At 33.8% G+C, this 16,616-nt stretch overlaps 2 protein-coding genes across 2 annotated transcripts; both read right to left on the bottom strand.

Moving 5' to 3' along the window:
• LOC123653970 lies at positions 1–853 on the bottom strand. Its single transcript, XM_045589938.1, has 2 exons — positions 459–853; positions 1–224 (listed from the first exon to the last, which is right to left on the bottom strand). Exons 1-2 carry the CDS (start codon positions 851–853, stop codon positions 164–166), a joined length of 456 nt encoding a protein of 151 aa, XP_045445894.1. The 3' UTR covers positions 1–163.
• Positions 854–7,661: 6,808 nt separating this feature from the next.
• On the bottom strand, positions 7,662–14,939 carry LOC123653746. Its single transcript, XM_045589732.1, has 7 exons — positions 14,860–14,939; positions 14,614–14,781; positions 14,226–14,377; positions 13,012–13,208; positions 12,305–12,382; positions 10,059–10,206; positions 7,662–8,216 (listed from the first exon to the last, which is right to left on the bottom strand). The coding sequence occupies exons 1-7, from the start codon at positions 14,937–14,939 to the stop codon at positions 8,008–8,010; spliced, it is 1,032 nt and encodes a 343-aa protein (XP_045445688.1). The 3' UTR covers positions 7,662–8,007.
• Between the last annotated feature and the right edge of the window lie 1,677 nt (positions 14,940–16,616).

The following is a 16,616-nucleotide window of genomic DNA, read 5'->3' as shown; positions in this document are numbered from 1 at the left end:
TTTAAGGGTTTTTCAATAAAAATATATCATTTATTTTCAACGAAACAATTCACATACAATCGTACGGTTATTAATTACCAACTAAGTTAAATTAATTAAATATATAAATGCACTGTGTATCACTTATTAACTTAAATTAGTCACTATTTCTAACATTTTCATTTTATTGATGGCGTGTTCTGCGTAGCAACGGTATTATGGCATTTGCAAGCCGATGTTTCAGCCTGGAAAAATAAACACACATATGAAACAGGTGAAAAGTAAAACTTTCGTTCTTCTTAAATTTTCTATCCCCAAGAGGAATCAAAGATATCGGAACATAAGATTACGATATGTTTTATCTAGGTATATTTACTGATGGGATCAGCTACTTAATTTCGACACTGTATTTTAAAACTGTAGCTTGTCATTCTGAATGATCTTAACAAAATAAATAATTTACGTTCAATTAAAAATACCTTTGAGCTTTCTCCTGTTTTCTAGCTGAGGCATCTTTTTTTTGGGCGGACAAATCTGAATTTAGGCTGACTTCACTCAGGGGTTTTTCCGACTCAGGCTTCGAGCTATCTCCAGGTTTAACTGACGACTGCTCAGACGAAGGTTTGAGTAGCACTTCAAGATTCGATTGATCAAAATAGTCACTAAGATCTGAGGCTGCTTCAAGCAGAGTATCTGCTGGTGCAACGGCGATAACAACGCCGTCAATATTCAAACGATAATTTTCTGTTCCGTTCTGTCGTTGATCGTAATGAGCGTGATCGCAGTCAGGAGCTGGAGCTGGAGCCGCTGAAGCGAGGGACAGTAACGCCAACAGCAGCGCCACCTCGCAAACAACTCGCTTGTAATTGACCATCTTGCTAGTCGTCTGCAAACGTACTGAGACACGGCTGCGCTTACGGGACTCACTTTGTATCCACTCTCCACTGCATCTTTTATTTATTTGCCGAGATAGCGGTACAGATGTGGCGATCTTACCACACCACCCAGTTGAAACATAAACTGGAATTAATAATACGCTATGTAGGCCGTTATATGTAAGTAGATATATAGTTGTATACACTTTGTGTATTTAGACAAGAAATAATCTATATATTTAAGTGGTAAAATATAATAAATCAATAAACATATATTATTTACGTGTTTACGATTACCAAAACAATACTATAGGGGTAATACAGATAAAGCCTCGCTCACACAAAATGAAAGTTTTATCTTTACATATTGCTTACAACACAAAAACGACATACATTTTTAGAAAATGTAGTTATAAACAGTAAACGTTGCTATAAATGTCTTAATATTATATACCCAGTTCCATTTTTGTTTTATGTGTATACTAAATATAATACTTTACGTATGACCTTATAAACTATATATTTAATTGTTTTTTTTTCCTCGTGTTCTATGGTGTGTTTTGGTTTAAGATCAAAACAAAGAGTTTGGCACAAATAATGAAGTCAAACAACCTGTTGCGATGCGCCTGCGCTCATCGTCTCTAACTGTACAGAGCAAACGGTAAACCGTAAAACGTTTGTATTGGATAATTTGTTATGGTTACAATTGAAGATCTATCAATTTTGCTTAACGATTCAAATAAAATAAAAAAAAAAACACAAAACTGATTTAATACTAAACGGCAGTGATTTCTAATGTATTTAGTTTCTAGTGTAACTCAAAACTCTGCTGTTTGGCATTACGTCTGTCTATCTCCGGAACTGTAACAAGTAGGCATGTGATACTTACTGGTTATAACTTTGCAAAAAAAATTTTAGGTGCAGAGGGTACATCATTTAGTTACACAGTACCTAGTTCATCGTAATTAAAGTAAGCAGTATTTGTTCCATGTTAAATGTTAAGTTCCATTCGATGCGTGTTTAACATAAATAATACGGTTGATACTTAATACTAATGTGGCATATAGTCATTTTAGTTATTAATATTACTTCCCGGAAAAATATTGTCCAAAAAAAAACAATTGAAATAAAAAAATTAAGAATCGCCTCTAAATAACATAATATAAACAACAGACTTTCATATTTACATAGCAGGTTCTGATCTCGGTCATATTAAACTTAGGCTTTGAATGGCCCGAGAGCGACCAATTACAAGTATTTAATGTAGGTTCGAAAACGGGACCGATTGACCCACATTACTCTGCCCGGCTTTTAACTTTTGAAAGCTCGAAATTTAAATCTAGTATTAATTGCAGGACCTGTTTTAAAAATGTTTTTAAGAGTCAAATAAATATATTATCTAAACGTCGTTTATACCTATATGAACAAAGGTTAATTTGAATAAATAACATTTGAGACGATTAGCGAAAGAATTGCTCATACCAAAAGATATAATTTTTAATAAAATATGCGTTATCCAATTCCATCTTTTTTTTCTCGTATATTTTATTAATCAGTCTTTAAAATCAAAATAGACTTTAACATAACATAACATAACAATACACTTTATTGTACAACAAAACAGAAATAATACAAAATCAGATTGATTTTAACAAAGTATCATAAAGTACAAAGGGCGACCTTATCGCTGAAAAGCGATCTTTTCTGGGCAATCTAGGGGCAGAGGAAATGGTATTGTGTCGGTGTACAAATTGTGATATACCACAATTGTGATATTATTCACGTTGAATACCAAGAAAATGATTCCTGATATATTTACACACGACCTACTTTTGCGAATTGGGTTATTCTTCGCTGAACCTAGGGTAGTCAAAAATTTATACTTAGTAAATTGTTTTTTAAGCAGAGTATTAAATATTGTTTTCTAATGTTTACGGGAATTTTACACATTTAAATGAAACAACTTTTTTTGGATTTTATCGCGGTTTATTAACTTTTTAGATTCCCGACGTTTCGGATAGTTTACAGCAACCATGGTCACGAGAGGACTGAGGTGTCAGAAGTCCTAACGTTACAAAGTTATTCGAAACTACCCGACATACATCAATATTTTATTTAGTCCTATCTACGCAGAATGTGCTAATTGAGTCTTTAATCTGTGGTAAATTATGCTTGGTTTTTGATTTAATTATATTAATAATGGGGTCCCAAGCAGGTGGTAATAGCCAACCATCTTCTCTATTGAAATTTGGATATTTTTTAATTTCAATAGCCTCACGGATTATCCTTGGTTGGAATTAGTGTTCTTTTGCGAGGATCTGTGGTTTATCGAATCTAATATAATGGCTAGCTGTGTCTAGACTGTGTTCACAGATTGCGGACTTAGTAAAGCGATGATGTTTCAAGTCAGCTATATTATGTTCTTTAACGCGAGTTTTGATTGATCGTTTTGTTTGTCCTATATAAAAGAGACCACAGTCACAATCAAGCTTGTATACTCTTGCATCTTGTAAGGGTATATGACACATAACAGATGGTAAAAATTGACTTATCGTTTTTGGCGGCTTGAAAAAAGTTTTCATAGAAGCTCGCTTCAAGATGAAGCCAATCTTGTCAGAGACCCCTTTCTCTACACATTTCCTGACAAGGTATTAAAAAGGTTTGATACCATTGTTTAATTTTGTTGTATGAATACTGCAGGGCTATTCTGTAAATAACAATTTCGATATCGAGCTTCACCTGAGTGACAGCGCTCACTTCGAAAGCGAACCCACTTCACCTTGGTTTGGAATTCTGTAAACATTCGGTACGCACAAGTGAAGTGAACTGAGTGTCGAATCGAAGAGCGGCAATTTAGAGCTGTGTTTATTTTATCGATATTCTTTTCTTATGACTTTATTTTAGAGTATGTGCATGAAGTCAAGTGTCGAATCAAGTCTCGAATTGTGATGTGTGAAGCGGTAAATCCCCTTACAGAATACCGAATTCATACTATTAAATGTCAACGTTCTCACGCAACAGGGTTCGACTCATCGCCGCACTCACAACTGTGGCGCTACGGGACTGTCGAGTTTTAATGAATACGAATTTGATATCTCACCGCGGATTCCGCTGTCGAGACACGAAAATGTTCTTACAGAATAGCACTACTGGTCGTATTCTTATGTTCCCCATACCCTCCTGTTTCATAGTACTCCAGACCTGGGGCATAGTGGAACAAAGGAACAGGTTAACAAAATAAAAGATAAATAGGCTTAAGTTTGATTATTGATCTCTGTTTTTCTGTGAAATTAGTAGGTTAATGTATATTGTTGATTTTTGTAAGCAGAAGTTATAAAAAGAATAAACACTGTTTTTTTTTACAAATAAAAATTGCTTTTTTGTACCATTGTACCCCAACTGCCCCTAAATCTTCAGATTGCTACAGTACATGTTATATGCTGGTATTCATCAAGAGTTAATGCAGGAAACAAATTAAAACAAATTAATTATTAAATAGATGCTAATTTATTTAAAAAGAATGTAAGACGAATTTGTCTACGTTTATAAAATAATAATGAAAAAATGTACGTATTTGAATCATACAACATATCCAAATTCAGACTCTAACTCAACTTACTTTTGAGAATAGACATTCGTCTTATGTAATATTTAATAACGAAAAATAAGAAAATAAATTGTTTAGAAATCTATTTTAATATAGATTTGTTATTACAAAATATTTTCAAAATCAGGAAGACGTTACAAAAATTATTTAAAACGGGATATTTACCATGTTTTTTTTATTTTTATGTGTTCTCATAACACAAGACAACCAGACAACCGTTTAATCAAAATAACCCTGTTACCTAACTTAAAATCTTATATTAGGAAGACAACTTTGTGCATTAGTTAAAATTATCAATGACTCACGAAATTGTATCGTTTATACACAGATTGGTTAACATTAAAATACCCCATGTTAAGGAACGTCTCACATCTTCATTGCGGTGCAACTCTGTAACGGTTCACATCGTGTGGTCCGTACTTAATTTATCGGTCATCGGTGTGAAGTGTTTATATAAACTGTGAGTGCAATAGACAATCAGTGGTGTAGCAGAACGTTTGGTATATAAGACAGTGATTTGACATTTAAACTCTCTTTCCCATATTTCTTCTCGTCGTGCGAAGTGTTTGCTAAAACATTGTAATTTTGTAATACAGTAATCTATTCTCTTACATCTTTCATTTTTCTCCAACTCTTCAAACAACTACAATAAAATACAAGCAACAAGCAATGCAACGAAACACCCCACTTACAAGGCAGCTAATATAGATCAGTATTGAGTTTTTAATACTGAGTTTATATTGACTTTTTCGTACCTAAAAAGGACCAATGTCTCACTTGTATCTTGCATATATAATGTCAGAGGATGAAAAAAAGAAAAACGAAGAAATGTACGGTTGCCACATGGCTGATAAAATTATTTCAAGACGATTTAAAAAAGAAGACAAAGAATGTTTCAACTTACAAAAGATTTTAACTACCCACAGTCGGAAGTGTCAGTATAAAGAAAATTTTTGTGCATAAACTTATATATAAAATTTTTGTGTCACAAAGTTAGTTACAATACTCCTCCGAAGCGGCAGAACCGATTTTTTATGAAATTTTGTGTGCATATCGGGTAGGTCTGAGAATCGGCCAACATTCATTTTTCATACCCCTAACTCATAATGGGGGGGGGGGGGGAGTAAGGGTTGTTTGTGGCGGGCAGAACAGGAATAGGATTATATTCTTAATGTATGTTTACGCAGCCAAAACTTTTGGCGTTAATATTACTCACAATTACTTGGCCACACGCAGTCGGAGGGGGGCTCTATGCATGCCCAGATAGAGCGACGAAAAAAAAAACTAAACAATTTATATTCCACAACATTCAAGTCAATTTGTACTCTAAAGGGCTGCTAGTGGGAAAAATTTTTGCCTAAAACTCGAATACTCGTTTACTAAAATTTAATATTTTTCAAATTTTAGGCAAAAAACCGGAAAAAAGCAGACTTTTTGCTTTTATTGCGATTTTTTAATGTTGCGTCAAGAAATTTTGTCTGCAAACCTCAGATTTGGATGGATCAGATTGGAGTACCCCAAAATACATATAGAAAAAACCATTTCAAACCTTAAACAAAAAAAAGTAATGTGGTCAAAAATTCAGCACATTCACATAAATAGTTACTTCCCAAATATTTTGAACTTTCAATAGCCATTAAACCAAACAATCAATCAATCGATAATTTTCACGATGACAGGTATAAATCGATTTGGAGAGTAAGGGATCTACGACAACTAGGCGAAAATCTAACACAAAATCCCTAAATTCTCTTTGGGAAAGACCACTTAACATTTCAAAGGCCAAATTCAAAGATTTCACGTCGCTTTGTAATACAGGTGCAATACCTGAACAATACAAAATATTTTATATCAATTTACCTCATTCGGCTGCTGTATGTAAGTTATGAAGAAAATAGTATGATTAGTAATACAGCGATGTTATCAGATCTTATTAATTTTAGTGTACCTTTGTTTGGATAGTAATGATAGACATTTTTTTTTGTGCCGATCGCGATTATGGCGAATTCGATTTTCATATAATATTTGTTTTCATTATCAGATTACGAGATTTAAGAGAAGCTCCATTATAAAGTTAAAAAAAAAATATTATAAGTAATAAAGAAATGTTATCAGATCTCAATATTAGCATAGGTACTTTTGTTTAACTAAACGATGATAAATATTTTTTGCTTTATTTTATTATAATTTTGTAAGTATAATTCGAAAAAGAACTCTGTCATTTTATTATTATAAAATAATGTTATGACTGAAATAGACATATAACGCTATTGTAATTTTAATTACATTTTTGTTCACTGTATATAATTGCAAAAATTAATAGTAAAACAATTTACTTCAATACGGATGCGACTTTATTCAATATCACTTGGCCACTTTTTAAATGCAACAAAATTGTAAAACGTTTTCCTGAAAACTTAACAAAATCAGATACAATATTCTTCATATCAGGCGTCGACATGTAATATATCTATTAATTATTTTTATAAACAAAGGAATATCACCGTTAATATCAAGTTTTCACTGGCAAACTTAAGGCACTTAGGAAGACATTGTTTTAAGGCACTTCTCACTTAATAAACAAAAAAAAGAACTACTAAACTTCATACATTACTTTAACAATTCAATTAGTAAAAGATGCGAACCTAAGTCGACCTTCACCGAGCTGAGTTAAGGTGCGCTCGGTATGTAAACTATAGAGGGTAGAGGTACCCTCCATGTAGTAAACTGAGAGCGTTATTTTGGAACAACTTACATTTGAGTTGCAAAGAAATAACTTCTTATATTAAGAGTCCCATCACGTTCGACTACAATGTTATGTCCTTTATTATTACATGGTATACTTACCTCGGATCTCTGTCACACACTTCCACTCGCATCAGGATTTATATCTTTAAAATTCACAAACCCTTATTAGGACCAAATTTTTAGAAGACAACCTCATATCAACGGGTTCGCAATAAAACAGCGCTTATTTTGATATAAAATTTATGCTATTATCCAATCAAAGTGAAGGTAACTTGCATCAACATACCTGTTTATACTTGACCCAGTAGTTCGTCCAGGTAAATATAATAGGCAACCCAAATATAATATACTATCTAATATACTAAATTTATTATAAAATATGTTTCATTCTATTATCAGCTCGGTAAAGGTCGATTTAGGTTCGGATCTTAGACCATATTAAGTTTTTACCGTTTTACATTTATAAACTAAATAATACTTTTTAATATTGTCAAAATCAACAACTATGAGTAATCTATCCAGAGAGGTTATTGACATCACATTTTTTCTCTCCTTAATGCAAGTACAATATTGTACTTACATAATTTTTATGTACACAAATCAGTATAAATACAGACAAACTTATATAATTCTAACCTCGGGTCCTATATTCAGAAAACGACCCGTTTCCCTCACGATCTGTTAAATTTCTGTAAAATTAGAGGTGTTCGAAATTGAACGGCTCGAAGTTTAACGATTCGAGATTGAAAAGAATCGTTATTTGAATACTGGAACTGGACGCAAGTAGTTAAGAGAGCGTCAGAAGCAGTCGAGTAAGGCAGGGTGGGTGACGTCAGCGGCGAGGGCACGGAGCGTGTGCTCGTAGAAGTGGCGCGGGTGCCGCAGCCGGTACGACGCCGTGTCGAGGTAGCGCTGCAGCGGCGCCGAGCAGCTGTCCGCCGCGCCCGAGCACAGCTCCCGCGCCGCCGAGCACAGCACTAGCGCCTGCCTCCAGATACGAGAGCATACTGTGTCCACAACGCGACCAATTAATATATATGAATAAGTGTAAAACAAATATATTAAGAAAATAGATTCAAATTCAATCAAGATAACCAAGGTTAGTTTCCATTCAGTTGATTTCAATTGAATGGAATTTATAATTAATAGGTAAATTCTGTACGTAGTCTGTTCAACGAGAAGAGATACCAAACGTAAACAAATCAAATGCGAGGTCATTCAACTATATCAACTATGCAGGGCTTTGTAACCTTTTAACTTAAACAAATTTTTAAAAGGTAAAATATTTTTTTATTTTTATTATGGGTTGTCTGGAAGAAATGGCTAATTAGCCATAAGTCCGCCCATTGTACTTCACTGTCTGTAATATATTTGTGGTGTACAATAAAGTATAAATAAATATATTTTGATAATTACTTAATTTAATATAATTAATTAAATACAATTCCAAAACTCTCTTAACGAGATAGAAGAATGGTTGGCCAAATGGAGAATGTCAGCTAGCACCACCAAATCCATTCAGGTTACCTTCACGCTTCGCAAGGAGAACTGTCCACCGGTCACCCTGAATGGCACACAGCTCCCACACCATGACACTGTCAAGTATCTAGGCATGCATCTTGACCGAAGACTCACCTGGAAGAAACACATTCTAACGAAAAGAGATGCAATCAACCTAAAGTTCAAGGATCTCCATTGGCTTATGGGTCGAAACTCAAAGCTGAGCATCGACAACAAACTGCTCATCTACAAAGCCGTTCTAAAGCCGATTTGGATCTACGGCATACAACTGTGGGGAGTAGCGAGCGTCTCTAATTTGATGGTACTACAAAGAGCGCAAAATGGCATACTACGGCAGATGTCGAACGCGCCATGGTTCCTGAAAACCTCGGAACTCCATGAACTGCTCCACATTACAACCATCAAAGAGGAAGTAGCTTTCTCATGTCGTAGATACAAAACACGAGTGCAGAAACACCCAAATCAACTTGCGGGTCAGCTGACGATACCGGAAAGTAATCGCCGTCTGAAAAAGCGACGGGACATGTTTGACGATAAAGACGGCTGGTCAACCTGATTAGCTGTAGCATACTAGAGGGCTGAACTTCGATGGGAGTTGCACCCTACACATGATAGACCGACACCGCATCTGCTCATGACCTACCAGCCGATTGCATGATTAAAACCAGAAAAAAAAATACAATTATTTGTATAAAATTTGATACTTCTTAAATAATAATTATCAAAATATAAATCACCCGAACGCTTCAGAACACGGAATGAAAAAAAAAAAAATACAAAATGAAAGGGCCGTCCGCGATCCGAATGTTTTCAAAGCCAGTTAAAATATCGTTCGACCTTGCAGAGAGACGTGCAGCAGACAGCAAACAAACAAGATAGAAAGAGATAGACTATATTTTGTTTGTTCCGTCGTCGCTACGAAAAAATAATGGGCTTTGTTTACGTTTGGTATCTCTTCTCGTTGAACAGATTTTAGACAACTTTTGTGTCAGAGCTGAATTAAGAGTGTTCATCTCTTAATTGAATTCTGACATTATTTTAATTTTTTCACATTGAGACAAAAATAACTGGAATGAAACTTGCTATAATTTGAGTCCATACTAAAAACTCGTTCAATACTTATTATCTGTACCTAAACCAGATATGCTTATCTTGCGAGAAGGAACAATTTTCATTACATTAATAAAACAAATGATAAATATTTTTACTGTAAATGATAATATTATATATTATCTTCAAGTATTAATTATATTATATATTATCTCTTATTTATAACAATTTTTTTAAAGTTTTTTTTTTTATAAATAAGGTTATTTAAATAAACTTACAGAAATGTTGCATATTAACATTACAATGCGCTATCACCTGCTGCAGAGGTACCGTTCTATCAATTAATGGAACATTGTTGCCTGTTACTAACATTGATCCTGGCTTAGCTACTCTCAAGAGCGATGCCTTTATTTCTTCTTCAAGAAACTGAAATGATAAAAATAAAATTTAGCGCTACTATTACTACTACAGATTCAGTCTATCGCAGTCCACAGCTGGACGTCTCCGCAAAACGTCATCTTTATATCGTCGGCGAAACGAAGATGAGAGATGTATTCGCCTTTGACGTTTATGCCTCGTCCTCCCCAATCCAATCAAAACCAAAGGTCTTTAAGACATCCTCCAGCGTAGTGGTAAACAGTTACGATGATATTACATATCTCTATTTTACTCTGCGACGAAGGAGATGGGTCTTGTTTGCTGATCTTGGATATGGACGGTCATCGTCGCTGCTTCGTACTAGTCTCAGTGCCTCGACATATCGCCAGTCTATATGACATCTCTGTAGAGAATCCAGAATAGCCCAGGTCTCGACAGAGTCGAAGACTTTCTCGTAATCCACATATACATCGTCTAATGATACTCATCAGTCTTTTGTGTTATCTGCCAAACAGTATGGATATGATCTACGGCGCTGTAGCCATTTCGAAACCCAGCCTGCTCCGGTGGTTGGAAATTGTCGATTCTTATAGTGAGACGATTCGTGACGACTCTCGAAAACCGCTTGTAGACGTGGCTCAGTGTGCCTAGTGCGAGTTTTATTCACACAAACATGAGAGAAACGAGTTTATATGTGAAGATTATTTTGCATGGGAATTTAAACACTGCAGCCAAGACGATAAAGAATAGTATACGATACAGTCGATACAGAGTCATCTAGCGGCAAACGCGAGAACTAGGTTGAAATGCCGAATTTCCCATACAAAATGAAGTTAAAATTTAGCCCGTTATTGCGAGACGGATTAAACAAAACTCGCACTAGGCACTCAGAAGTGAGATCGGTCTGTAATTCTTTAAGAGACTTATCGCCTCTCTTGAAGAACAGCACCATCACACTCCTGGACCACGCCTTCACGTGGTACCCCGGTAGATCACGGCGTTAAAGAGTCTCGCCAAGGTTTTTAGAAGAGGTTACCCTGCGGCTTTAAGGAACGCAGTCGTAACTCTGTCAGCCGTAACTTCATTATGTCTCGAGTCTAAGGCTTGTATACGCTCGACGAGCACAGCTGACCATAAAAATTTTCGATCTCTTTTACGATCGCTTCGCAAGAAGACTTCTCGCCACGGGTCATTGGAAAACTTTGGATTTCCTATTCTGTTCTATAGCTCTAGTATTAGAGAAGGGTAGGTATCTGCGTTTGAGTTCTTTATCCTATTTGAAAGAGCCCTCTGTTTTGGAGAAGCTGCTTGAGCAGCGGGCATCTCGCGCCATGGCCGCATCCGACCTACGGCTTCGGGAAAGTGTATACACAGTATTCACCACGTTGTCGGTCATCACGTCCACGTCGCTAGTGATTTCCAGAGAGTCGAATCGATTTTGAGGTTCCAGTTGGAACTGCTCGAAGCTACGTAGTACTTGAGGCAGCGTGGATCATATGAGATGGACAGTAGATTTTATAAAGCGGGCTTGCTCTTTTCGGAGTCAGACAGTGTTAAACCTTTTTACTACTGAGATAGATATGAGATAATGTGTCTTTTAATCGCCATGATGAAATCTACCGCCTTTTGTACATGTCTATATTTTCTTTTTCGGTGAAAGATTTTTCCTCTGATAGTGTACAATAAAGAGTATTTTTATTGTATTGTATCTATCTAGTTCCTCGTCACAGTATTGGGACTTTCGCCATTTCTGTTGCTAGTGAATACTTGTGAACAAGAAAACCGACGCCATCTTAGGAAAGCTCATAAGCTTCACGAAAGTAAAATTAGTGCCCGTAGTTCACGATCATCGTGTCCAAGCACTCTCTTTGGACTTCAGTAGCCGTAGCCGGAAATAGTGGGGCTGCCGGGGACTGATGATCAAAACTTTTGTCGCAAACTCATGGCAAACATGGGTTTTGCCCGTAGCCACTACGCTGGGCGGGCAGGTTGGTATCAAGACTGAGATCGGAACTTTTTATCCCTCCTCCTATAAGTCGCCTCTTAAGACACCCAAGGGAAGAGAGGGGCTGACTATAATCTTTACTTCAATAGCTACACAGCATGTTACTTAATTTAAATTAGAAAAGAAACACTATATAGTTACCTCATCTTTATCAGTATTACTCCGCAGTCTTTTAGGATCTCTCTGAATCACATGTAATTTGTAATATGTAGGGATATGCTGAAATCATGATAACATTATAGGAAAAAAAGTTCAAATGTCAAGTATTATTGAAGGTGTTTATATTAATTATATCACTTAATTTAGATATTAGTATAATGTACTTATAGTAAAATTAAATCATCAATAAAATAACTGCCTGAGATCTCATTGGACATTGACCATGTAATATTAATTTAGGATTGTATAGGGACATCTACATATGTAGCAATAAAATTAAATATATAACATCAATATACACAGTAGAAACAGTATTAAAAATATTTAATTAATTTACACTGCAAACTATCTGAAACTACCTGACATGTTAACATATTTTTAACCAACTTCAAAAAATACCTCATAACATTTTACTGGCTGTACTTATTTTGAAGATTTCTTTTGTAATCGAAAGCTGGTGCTTGTGAGAGTCTCATTTAAATTTGATTGAGATCTGATGAGTACTTTTTGAGTTATCCCTAATAGTACATATTTTATTTTAAAAATTTACTTACTACATGATGATGTTCTTAATTTAGTGCCTATATAAATGTAAATTGGAATTTAATGTAAAAAAATAATTCAATTAAAAAAAAAAGAACGCAATTTCAGAAAATACAAATACCAATTTATTAAGCAATAAGCCTTACTTTAGTATCAGCCATCATCAATATCTGATGAACATGTGCTTGATCGGTTGTATCAGGAGACAGTCTGTTTAAGCAATCAGGGTACATCTCACTCATGACTACGGCATTCTCACCTCCAAGCTTGTATTTATGAAGTTGTTCTATCGCTAATTCGTCCAACCTATCATAGATAGAACATGCCACTTTTGGCTTGACATCTAAAAGTAAAAAAACATAAATGTAAATTTTTTCTTGTGTTTTTGTATATAAATGCTGATAAAGATTTTTACAGAAATTTCTTAAGAAAAAATTGTAAAAGTTTATTATTGATGAAAGTATATTTTGTGATTTTGTTATATTTACTATAAAGTTTAAGAGAGTAACATATAAACTTACCATGTTGTAGAAAGGTTAGCATAAAAGAGTTGAAATAAAAATTAGTATCATAATTATATATACTTACTTTATAATTCAATGTTATGTTATGAATATTATAGCATACATAAATAATAAAAGTGAGATGTTAATTAAAAACTAAATTTATTTATTTTTATTTATTTCATACTAGCAGCTGTGCCCATGACTTTGTCCGTGTGGATTTTAAAATTAATTATTGTTCAGTTCACAGAGTTACAAAATAACTAAATCTCTAAATTAAAGTAGCCTATATTACTCCTAATTACATCAGCTATCTGCCAGTAAAAGTCCCATTAAAATCGGTCCAGCCATTTCAGAGATTAGTCAGAACAAACAGACAGACAAACAAAAATTGTAAAAAACGTTATTTTGGTATATATGTATTGTGTATACATCTATATGCATTTAGTAAAAAGCGGTTATTTTATTATTTTATATAGATGATGCTAATATTTGTATAGATGATACACCAGCGATATACTGTATATTCATCAATAATAATTATTATTACGTTGTTGTCTGGTGCGGGTACAGTTACCATTACAGGTATATACAACATTAAGTTACAGGTGTACACAACATTAGGTTACAGGTGTAAACACTTAGGTAACTTTGACATAAACAGATTTTCAGTTTCTATAGGTTTAAAATTATGGGGGTAGTTTATGAATAAAAATATAATTGCTTATGTTATGTGAACAATATAAGCAATGACATCAAGTTAAATTAGACTTTTTATATTAAAGTTCATATTTAAACACAATTAAAAGATAAATAAACTTGAATGACAATATTCAGAAATATTTAAAAAAAAATACCAAAGAACTGAGCAGCAGTATATACATCAGCATCTTCACACCATGCGAATATAATTTGCAAAGCTTGCAAAATAGAGCACTGTAGTCTAAAAAAGAATGTTCCTGTTCTAATTGGTAGCCTCTTACCACATCCCTTACACAACCACTGAAACCTGGAAAATAATAATATTTCGATTGGTTCAGCCTTGTAACACCCACAGCCACCTTCTCCATGTAGGAGAAGGGTCTTAATCCACCACGCTGCTCCACCGCAAGTCAGTAGATATATAATATAATATACAATAAGCAACTTGTTATGAAATAGAGTTTATATTGCTTTCAGAAACAAATTTTGATATTTTAATTTAAGTAAAAGTTCATGACTCAAGAAATAAAAACAAAAAAATACCTGTCAACAACGCGGGCAGATTTTAATGAAACTTTACAATCAGGTTTGTTCTCAGGACAAGTAACTTTTTCTGGTATTAATCCAAGCGATTGCAGTTTTTCTATTAATTGACTCTCCAAACTACAGTTTCCTATGTGACTGATCAAAACCTTATAAAACTTCAAGTCTCTGTAATGAAAATAGATGAAATATAGAAAAGAAAAATTATTTAATTTTAATAGAGTAATCTTAATGTTGAAACCTTACTCTGGATTTGAACTAAAGGGTAAACAAATATCATCTGAAGATTTTGAATTATTTTCGTAAGTTGTTGAGTCTGCCTCCATGTTTAATTTGTTTTTTTTTTTTTTTTGAAGATAAAATACTTCTTTACTTTTTCATTTCGAAACTAAACACTGTCTAGGGAAGTTACTATTTTAATTTTAGTCAATATTATAGTCTTATCATTTTAATTAACCCCAAAATACCCTACACAACACAAGTACACACTAAACATCTGGGCTAAACATATTGACCACAGATTCAGTGTGACCAGATTTCATTTAACGAATCTACTGTTTGTGCAGGTTAAAAACTAAATTCTACCAAAAGAGAATGAGAAAAAACTAAAAATCTATTATATTTTTTCGCTTTGTGTTACAACGATGAAGCATAATTATGCTCTTGATTATAATCATAAAACAATAAGATGAACAAAGAAAACAACATAAATTAGATAAATCAATGTTTATTATCTATAATCTATAAAAATAAATAAAATTGAAGTGTCTGTTTGTAATATTGAAATAACCCCTTTTAACTAAATGTATATGGAAGTATACAGTGTACATGTACCAAAATCTGTATGTCTGTTTGTTCCGGCTAATCTCAGAAACGACTGGATCGATTTTGACGGGACTTTCACTGGTAGATAGCTGATGTAGTAAGGTGTAACTTAGGCTACTTTTAGTTTAGCAATTTTATTTTATAACTTTGGGAACAAGAAATATTGATTCACTGAATCGATTTAGTACAACATATCGATTTACAAAATCGATTTTTTTGGTCCAAGAAATCGATTCTTCGATTAATCGATTTCAGATCATTATGCCTAGTGCCAGCGTGACCAGATTTAGTAGATTTCTACCTTTTTGGTAGATTTCGAGGTACCGGTAACAATATCTAATAGGCAAAAAAAATGTGGTATATTTTGGTAGAATTCACGTTTTTCAACTATTATGGTACTTTTTTCTTTGGATTGTAAATATTTCTTTGTAATATTAATTATTCGAGAGAGAGAAAGCTGTTAGAGGAATTCCACATATATTGAAGAAAAATTGATTAGGTAGGTATATCTTTAATTTTTATTTTTTTCGTAACCATTCGTGCCATGAGCCAGTGATATAAAAGTTACCGATTTATCAGTGGAACTCGCGATTGGTGAATGGTGAATAAATACCGATGAAACGAATTTAGGGTATAATTTCCCGATTTATTCTATTTTAGCACATGAAACTTAAATTATACGAGTTTTGAGGTAGTAACACTATTTGTACCTAAATTGAACAGTAGATAAGTGGTAAAAATACCATCTGGCTTTCCAGAGGAATTTTATATGAGCTAATTTAAGCTGTATTGCATAGGTACTAAAGGATTGAATACTATTGTCCTTGGAATGTAGGGGCTTCCCACAATTATCAATTCCGAGTGAAACACAAAATTTCAATAAAAAGTAGAATAGGTTAAAGATACTAAGATATAGGGCTTTCAAATCAAATTAATGGACTCAAAACAGCTTTATGACAACATTGCTCAACATAAAGAAGAAGAACCATAACTCGATCACAATTTAAAAATACCTATATTTTTTGTAGATTTTAATTTTAAGTAATAAACATTGATTTATCTTATTTATTGTGTTTTCTTTGTTTATCTTATTGTTTTACTGTTATAATCAAGAGAACATTATTATGTCTCTTCGTTGTAACACAACAGCGAAAAAATGTAATAGATTTTTAGTATTT

Source organism: Melitaea cinxia, chromosome 5 (genome assembly GCF_905220565.1).
Source record: "Melitaea cinxia chromosome 5, ilMelCinx1.1, whole genome shotgun sequence".
NCBI classification, from domain to species: domain Eukaryota; kingdom Metazoa; phylum Arthropoda; class Insecta; order Lepidoptera; family Nymphalidae; genus Melitaea; species Melitaea cinxia.
This window is presented reverse-complemented; position numbering and strand designations above follow the sequence as displayed.

Excerpts from the sequence above, each read along its gene's own strand:
- LOC123653970 (XM_045589938.1), bottom strand. The coding sequence starts at position 853 with ATGGTCAATTACAAGCGAGTTGTTTGCGAGGTGGCGCTGCTGTTGGCG. Across the intron at positions 225-458 it reads AAACAGGAGAAAGCTCAAAG|GCTGAAACATCGGCTTGCAA; the intron begins GTATTTTTAATT and ends TTATTTTTCCAG.
- LOC123653746 (XM_045589732.1), bottom strand. The coding sequence starts at position 14,939 with ATGGAGGCAGACTCAACAACTTACGAAAATAATTCAAAATCTTCAGAT. Across the intron at positions 12,383-13,011 it reads TGATGATGGCTGATACTAAA|CATATCCCTACATATTACAA; the intron begins GTAAGGCTTATT and ends TCATGATTTCAG. Across the intron at positions 8,217-10,058 it reads TGTTAATATGCAACATTTCT|TATGCTCTCGTATCTGGAGG; the intron begins GTAAGTTTATTT and ends TTGTGGACACAG.